Below are 9,040 nucleotides of genomic sequence, written 5' to 3'. Positions count from 1 at the left end.
ATTATTTTTTAAATATTATTATTTTATTAAAAAAATATTGTTCACTGTATAATATGGTGAATAGTGTAACAAATGGGTGTAAGAAAAGGTGTCACCATAGCATTGTTGAAAGATCAATTATGGTTGTCTAATAGAAATTAAGTACTAACACGTAGCTTGAGAATTCTAAATTTTTTTCACAATTTATATTAGTTCAGTTCATTTGTTAGTATACCAAAAGATTGCAGTTAAAGTCGTGTAAGTTAGAAGTGCAAACAAATGAATTTTAAAATAAAAAATTAGTTTTATTGATATTATTCAAAATAAGTTTGATATTCATTACATTATAATGACATGATAATTGTAAATACATCATCCTAGTCACTAATTTGAAATAAATGCTAAGACCAAATAAGTATTCTTCAGGTTTCTTCTCTCCATGTAAGAGTTTCCATTTTCAATTTTTTTGCTGCATCATCTTCCAATATGAGCAAACATAAAATTAGTTAGACGAATTCGCGTAGATCTAAAGAAGTATGATTTTCAAAATTTAAATGTTCATACCTTTTATCGAAGCATTGATAACAATCACACCATTTTGTAACTCACAAGACAGTTTGGACAATTTTTCTACTCAGTCACATGGCAGTGGCAATGTCATGACAATAGAAATGCAATATATTATAACTCCGAAAGTAAACCAAATTCAAAACCATTGACAGTAGAAATGTAACTAATGACAGTAGAAATGCAATGTAGCATCGATAATAAACTCAAATCGTGCAAAGTGTAAACTGCCATGAAACTTAATGTTTATGCAATGAAACTTAAATCAAAACCAAAACCGATGACAACATTAATGTTAACATATCACAGTAGGAATGTAAAGATAAAACAATTGGGCTAAACACATAACCCCAAAATCCAAAGTAGACATAGCTTAGGCCATGAAAAATGCCATAGGTTTTAATAAAAATAACATAGTAAAAATTTAAAGTGAATTAGATGAAATGTGTCTATCAATCCTTCTCAATCTTTATGTTTTTGGTAATTCTTGATCTAGACCCATCACTCTCATTAGCAACTTCCACAAAATTCCTTTTAATAGGAGTGCAATCTGCAACATCATATTCAATACGCTTGGACACTGAAGAAGTGTCTTCACTTCTATCATCATCAATCACGCTCTGAAATTTGAAATTCAAATCCTGAACCACACCAACATCCATTTGACTCAGATCAACACCGGCTGTCGGATCATCCTTAATATCAACTTAATTTTAAATAACATGAACAAAACACCATAACACTTATTTATATGAATAAATTTGCTAGTTTTACCTAAAAAATGTCAAACATTTAAGAAAGTATAAATCACCATGATAACAGACTTGAACTTAGTCACAATATCTTTATCGGCACTAACTTTTTTGACACGGAATGACTTTTCAAATCCACAATTGACATCATTCTTGACATCTATCTTAAACAACATAGTTTTTTTAACAAAATCATAAATAACTCTTGGCATAATGGTTGTCTCAAGTACCCAATACACAACTTTTTAAAATAAGATAACAGTTACTAATGAATACAATAATAATGATTGTATGACAGTAAAAAAACAATAAACAGATTCATATTTGAAAAAATACTAACATTATCCATCTCTTCAATCAAATCATCACATGTCTTCTTTGTCAGCAAATAACAACCACGATAAAAAAGCACGAAAGTAACAAAATCAGTTTCATCAATAACTCTAAGTCGGACATGGTACCTATAAAGTTAAGAAAGTGGTGGAATTAGATAATGAATATAGTAAATACAGATGAACAATTTTAAAAACTACTGAAATATAGAAACACTTTAGGAGGATCACCTTGGTACAATAGTCCAAATATGTTTGTTACATTTAGGGCAAAAAAAACTTTTGGAATCTGCAACAACTCCCTTGTTACATACTGTTAGTTGAAGATTTAGACAATCAGAGACGGAGTATTTTAAGTTGTATGCTTCGAATGAAAAATGGGAACATGGCTGTGTAAAGCTATTTCAAGTTTCTTCGTATGGAAGCCTTTTCTCGATGTCGAGTTGGAGCTTAAGTTGAAATTTTTTCGAAGTCAAAGAAATAAAAACTTAGGACAGTTCGAGATATTTCGAAGATATATATTTCGACAAGTCATGTTGGTCGCGTTTTAGAACTTTGAGTGGGAAGGTTTGAATTTTAAAGTGATTCGTTTTATCCAGAGGGATGCGTGGAAGCCTCAGAAGAATCGAAGCACATGCAAAAGGGAAACTTGGCGTTTTCAATTCTAGAGTATTGTGATTATAGCTTTCTAAGAAGCATTTCAATACTCTTGTAAACATTTATTTTACATTGATTGTAAAAGGTTCCTAGAGTGATCAGTGAGATCAGATCAGAATACTCTAGAAGACTTAGAAGGTATCTAAGTGGAAAACCATTGTAATCAAGATTGATTAGTGGATTAAATCCTCAGTTGAGGTAAATCACTCTAAGGGGGTGGACTGGAGTAGTTTCGTTAACAACGAACCAGGATAAAAATAACTGTGTTATTTGTTTTTATCTTAAAAGTTTTTAAAGTCACACTTATTCAAACCCCACCTTTCTAAGTGTTTTTCTATCCTTCAGTATTACTATCTAAGAAAGAGAAACTAAGCTTCGACTATGAATTCTAAATGAAATTTAAAGGTTTGGGTTTAAATGTTTGCAGGAATATAAGGTACATAAATGCAAAAATGTAAAGGTTCGACAGAAGTATAAAAGGGCTTGACTCAAAATGAAATAAGGTAAAAGACAATAAGATTAAATTGTATTGATAAAGATGAAAATGACTTTAAACGAATGTAATGGTGTTCTTATACATACATAATCAACAAACTCTTTTATGACGCTTCGGTACTTCGAGTATTTGAGTGACTTTTTGTATACAATGTAAAACACACGAATCCTAACATCTAAGACTGCTATTTATAATAATTCGAACCTAACGGTCTTTACACAAATGTGCGCCACGTTCAATATTTCAAATGATATGATCCTCTGATGATCCCACGCGTCTTTTTGGAGAAAACGAACCAGTTCAAATCTCAAACTTTCTCGCTCAAAGCTTTGAAATATTCCAACGCAGCTGTCGGAGCATACTTCTCAATATTCTTAATTAAAGGTCAAAATTTCCAGCTAACACATATGAACACAACCTTTATAAAAAACTTCAATACTTTAGTCAAATAAAATAAGTTCAGAATATGAATTCAATCACAAAGATAACATCATTTAGACACATGTCCTAGGATCAATCTAGTCGATCCTGTAAGTTACCAAATACGTAGAATTTGGAAGACTAGCGGTTGTTTACCAGAAATCATTGTAAACACATACACATGCAGCATACCACCATTCATTGCCACCACCACCAACATGGTTAATTACGCCTAAAACAACACAAACCACATCCCATACACATAATAAATAAATAACAAAATCAATCATCATAAATAATATCACTACATTTAAATGATAGATATATGTAACACTACATTTTGACTATCTTTTAGCTCCTCAATTGTTTTTCGTTGACTCGAATTCAAGATAACATGGCTTTCCTAGCGGAAGCCTGAATTTTGTCACCCTTTAAATTCATAAACCAAACAAAAACAATATCACAGAATATAATCAAGAAATAAGGAATTAAGTATAATAAAACCAAACAATAACAACAACAACAACAAAAATAACCCTTTCATCCATCAAAAACAAACAAAAACAATATCATAGAATATAATCAAGAAATAAGGAATTAAGTATAATAAAACCAAACAATAACAACAACAACAACAAAAATAACCCTTTCATCCATCAAAACCATTTCCATTGCATAAATACTATGTTTGGAATTCATATCAGTACAAACCATATGTGAACAACTCGAACAACAACGTCTCATGATTCCTTAGGAGTGATGTCGTTAACATAGCCGTGTCTTCCGGCGGCCATGGGAAATACCTAATAGAGAATCAATGAATGATAAATGAGGAAAATAGATGAGAAAATGGAAGGAAGTGTGTTTTGGAAAAAGGAATTGAACCACTTTATACACCCAAATTCATTAGAAATCAGAAATCAACATATATTAAATGTACTTACAAGGAAAACTGAATGGAATAAACGACATTGATGGAGGAAGTTCGCCGTTTTGAGGTGAAAGACGTTAATTGCATGAGTCCTAAAGCTATGCCGGTTCAACTTCTGAACAAATGAAGGAATCCATCTATATTTTTTGTTTTTGTTTTCAAGGCCCGATATATGGCAACACACGGTTTGTTATTATCATTATGCAGGATTTTAACTGTATCTAAGGCCCAAGATAATAGCCAAAATTCAGTATAAATATTATTTACAAATATTATATTGATTACAATTAAATATTTTTTAAATAAGTTAATTGTAGTTACGACTTAGAAGTTAAGAATTATAAAGGAATAATGATTTACATATTTAAATATAATTAATTACAATTAAATATTTTTAAAATAAATTCAAAATTGTAAAAAAAATATTATATCAAATTAATTGATTAATATTATTAATATTAATGATAAACTACTCTTATAAATTATAAATAATAAATAAAATTGTATAATGCGTATACCCAATAAACCATTTGCCCTATAATCAAGATTTTTTAAAACTTAATTATTTTACTTTATATATAAAACTGAGACTAACTAAAAGTTAACAATTTCATATTTTTTAACTAAATAATAAACTCTCTCTCTCTCTCTATATATATATATATATATATATATATATATATATATATATATATATATATATATATATATATATATATATATATATATATATATATATATATATATATATATATATATATATATATGATGTATCAAGTAGGAGGAATTTTTAAATAAGAGATAAGAGGATGCAATCTTAATCATTGAATTAATCAAGAGAGAGAAATTAAATTATTTATTAAAATATTAATATAATTATTATTTCTCTCTCTTGATTAATTCAATGGTTAGCATTGAATCCTCTTATCTCTTATTTAAAAACCCTCCTACTTGATACATTCCCTATATATATATATATATATATATATATATATATATATATATATATATATATATATGGAATATTTTATTGAAACATGTGCATTCAACGCCTCGAAACTTTAAATATGACTTTATTACATTTAATTACATTTAACTTTTTCTAATTATAGTATCCTTAACATGTGCCCTTAGGGCACATGTTAGCATGACCCTATATATATATATATATATATATATATATATATATATATATATATATATATATATATATATATATATATATATATATATATATATATATAATATCAAAAAATCAAAATTTTACTTAAAGTTAATTTCATAAATTTATATTCTATGAATGAGAATTCAAAATAAATAATATATACTAACTATTTATTTATAGTAATTTTACTATTAATAGAAATTTTAAAAATAGCAACCATACTAATTTAACTATAAATGACAAACTTGCCATAAAATTTCTTTTACTTTATTATATTTTTTCCTATGATTTACAAAAGAATTTACTTTTTAAATTTGTTAAGTAAGCAATCTATAAAAAAAGTAATTTTTTTAAAAATTAGAATAGGAGTATAAAAAAATATATGGAGATGGAAATGATTCAATGTTTGTCTAAAATTCAATATTTATATCTAAAAATAAATAAATTATTATAGGAAGGTGAGATAATATTCTATGAATGGATAATGGATAAGGATCCAACTAAATTCAATATTTTAAATTATTTTTATTCTAGAACATTAAAAAAATTACTATAAAGAAAAAAAAGACAAAGGTGGTACAGGCATATCACACACAGTACAACTACCAACTTTCAATCCATCGAGTCTCCAACTCCTTCACTCCACCCACCTGAATATGGATCTCCCTCCCTCTCAAACCCGGCGGCCGCCCAGCTCCCTGTCGTCACCACCAATCCTCCCCGAAGAACTCATTGCAGAAATTCTCTCCCTCCTTCCCGTCAAATCTCTCGTTCAAATGAAATGTGTGAGTAAGTTCTTCAACTTCCTCATTTCCGATCCCACCTTTATCAAAATGCATCTCCGTCGATCCACTCGAAACCTTTAACTCACACTCATTTCAGGAAATTCCGTAGCAGATTTCCATTTCGTCACTCTCCCTATCAACAGTTTTCTCGAGAATCCTCTGATCACAGTTCCGGAGAAGCCTTTCCATCCATTGTTGGACACTGTCCATTACTGGTTGGTTGGTTCTTGTAACGGATTTCTCTGTTTTGCTCATTATGATAGTTTCAGTGATAGCTATAGAGATTGCTGGCTCAATTTCTATAATCCAGCTACAAATACTTTATCTAAGAAATTAAGCCATTTTAAGGATTATTGCAAGCATCGTTATTTCTTCTCTAGATATGCATTTGGTTATGATAGTTTAACTGATAATTATAAAGTAGCTGCTTTACGAGTGATTGGTGGTGACGAAGAAATTGGTGACATTGAAACTGAAACTCAATTGAGAACAGAGGTAAGAGTTTTTAGTGTGGCTGATAATGTTTGGAGAGATATTCAACATTTTCCGGTTGGTCCTCTCCGGTTAACTCTTCCGAGTGAGAATCATGGTGTTTACTAGAATGGCAATCTTAACTGGCTGGCACTACGGAATTGTTACTCCGTGGATAGGTTTTATCATAGTAATGATATTACTCTTGATCAATTTGTGATCATTTCACTTGATCTGGGTTCTGAGAGACACGTGGAGTTAATTCCGCCTCGTGGTTTAGAGGAAGTGCCGCTTAGTGAGCCGATTATTTATGTGTTGACGGACTCTCTTTGTTTTTGTCATGATTTCAAACAAACTTGTTTGGTTATATGGCAGATGAAGGAGTTTGGGGTTGGAGAGTCTTGGACTCAACTCTACAGAATTAATTATCAAAATCTTCAACACATTGAATGCTGGTTGCCGTTGCACATTTCTCAGGATAAGAATACTTTGGTATTGGCAAACAAGCGAGAGCTGCTAGCTATTATCTATGATTGGACGAACAACAGGGTAGAGATAGTTACCAATAAACCACGATGGGCCTTTTGCAAGGATTATGTTGAAAGTTTGGTTTCAGTTTGTTAAAAGTAAGTTCCTATTTTAAGATTTACTTTACATGATTGAATTTATGTTAATACGTGTTTGTTGTATAATATATATTGTGTGATTATTTTCTTATGATAATTTTGATTTGATTGTTGAATGGTTACAGATCAAATGAATTTGCTTTGTTTTTATGTTTATTATAAGCTAGAAGATGCATTTTCTTTAGAGTTGAGTAGCTAGAAGATGTATCTCAACTTTGAATAAATTACATTTACTTCAACATTTTGTACAAGTGGTATGCTGATTTAATTGAGTGAACTTATTTCCATGCTTAGAACTCTTGTATCTATGTATATTTTAAGAATAAATATATATTTTGAAATTAGATATTCTTCTTGTTCCAATTCGACATCCATGCTAATGCCACCAGAGGCATCATTATTTTATTTCTTTACTTGATAATGATATTTGTATAGAATTTAATTTTTTTGTATTATAACCTCGTGTCACCCGTGGCATCTTGATTGAAGCTAATATTTTGTTTTTCAACAAAGATAAATAGATTTACTTTTGAGATCTATCAATTCATTTATTTTACTTTATACTTTTGTTCTATTTTTTATTTTTATTTTTCACTCATTTAATTGGAGTCGTTTTGAATTATAGATCGAAAACCCCAAATTCAATCACATCTGGTGCTATTGATGGAACATGTCGAGTGTTTGGAAGAAAAATGATGAGGCTTAATGGAACTCAGGAATTCACTAAGAGGCTTTGTAATTGTTCTTCTGTAGTAGCTGATCTATGGGGAATCTTTGAAGGCATTAGAATGGTCCAGAGCAAGGGAATCAAAAAGGTGGAAGTGCAAACTGATTCCAAGGAGATCTATAATGCCTTAATTCAAGAAGCAAAGCTTGGGAGCACGTACGACTTTACTCCAACTTATCATAAGGAAGCTTCAAAAAGTGTTAGAGTTTCGCATTGTTCTTGTCATCATGTGTATCGAGAGGAGAATTGTGGTGCAAACTCTCTTCCTAAAATGGGAAGTAGTAATAGAATAGGTTCAGCTTATTTTGATAATTGCCCTTAAGATGTTGTGGTGCATTATGTAGTGGATAAAATTGGGAGTTCCTCTATAAGAACTGTGTAACTCTCTTCTTTTCCGGGCTTCGGCAGTGGTATTGATGTAACTATGAATTAGGAAGTGCCGAGAGAAAGATGAATTCATATCATGTAATAGTGAAAGAGTGAAAGAATGATTTCATTGATTGAAATTGATTACACTGTAGAGAGACGTGTCTGTTTATAATGCGTATGTTTCTTTTAATATTATATATGGACGATGAATAATTTCTTTTAGTATTATGTTAGTTTAATATTGAGTTATTTTATTACTGTACTATATGAGAATTGCATGTTCTAATCTCTACTAGATTCTGTGGTCTAGGCAAAACCTTGTTAAAAATGTTCTAAGTTGCAATGTATTAAACTCATTGTTTGAATGATCATATGTAACTATGCAATAAGACTTGTTTTGGTTTTACCTTGTTTTACCTTGTTTTAGATGTATCTCCACTTATAAACACCGTGAACTACACGTTTTGAGAAAACCTCTTTTGGATTACAAAGGAGTGAGGCTCTGAAAGTACTTGTGTAAAACACTTTAAGATTTAATAGACTCTTCTAAAAACATTATTGGGCGGGTAAGGCGAGGCAGAGGTCAAATTTTCATTAGCAAGTTTGATTTCTAAAATATTTTGTGTCTCATAAAAGTTGTTGAATGTTTCATACCTGAAGGGAACACATGTGAGAAACATATGGTTTATAACAGATTTTCTATTGTGTTTCATATGTCGAGTTTGAAATAGTGTTCTTATATTGTTAGGAAACAACTTTCTTC

At 30.1% G+C, this 9,040-nt stretch overlaps 1 protein-coding gene and 1 pseudogene across 1 annotated transcript; both read left to right on the top strand.

Annotated features, from left to right (window-relative positions):
* The first annotated feature begins 5,904 nt into the window (after positions 1-5,904).
* Positions 5,905-8,469, top strand: LOC131611718 (F-box/kelch-repeat protein At3g23880-like; annotated as a pseudogene).
* LOC131613967 (uncharacterized) lies at positions 7,877-8,230 on the top strand. The gene has a single exon (XM_058885603.1). It carries the CDS (start codon positions 7,877-7,879, stop codon positions 8,228-8,230), a length of 354 nt encoding a protein of 117 aa, XP_058741586.1.
* Positions 8,470-9,040: the final 571 nt, after the last annotated feature.

Source organism: Vicia villosa, linkage group LG6, assembly GCF_029867415.1.
Source record: "Vicia villosa cultivar HV-30 ecotype Madison, WI linkage group LG6, Vvil1.0, whole genome shotgun sequence".
Classification (NCBI taxonomy): Eukaryota; Viridiplantae; Streptophyta; class Magnoliopsida; order Fabales; family Fabaceae; genus Vicia; species Vicia villosa.
This window is presented reverse-complemented; position numbering and strand designations above follow the sequence as displayed.

Coding starts and splice junctions, on each gene's coding strand:
- LOC131613967 (XM_058885603.1), top strand. CDS start 7,877: ATGAGGCTTAATGGAACTCAGGAATTCACTAAGAGGCTTTGTAATTGT.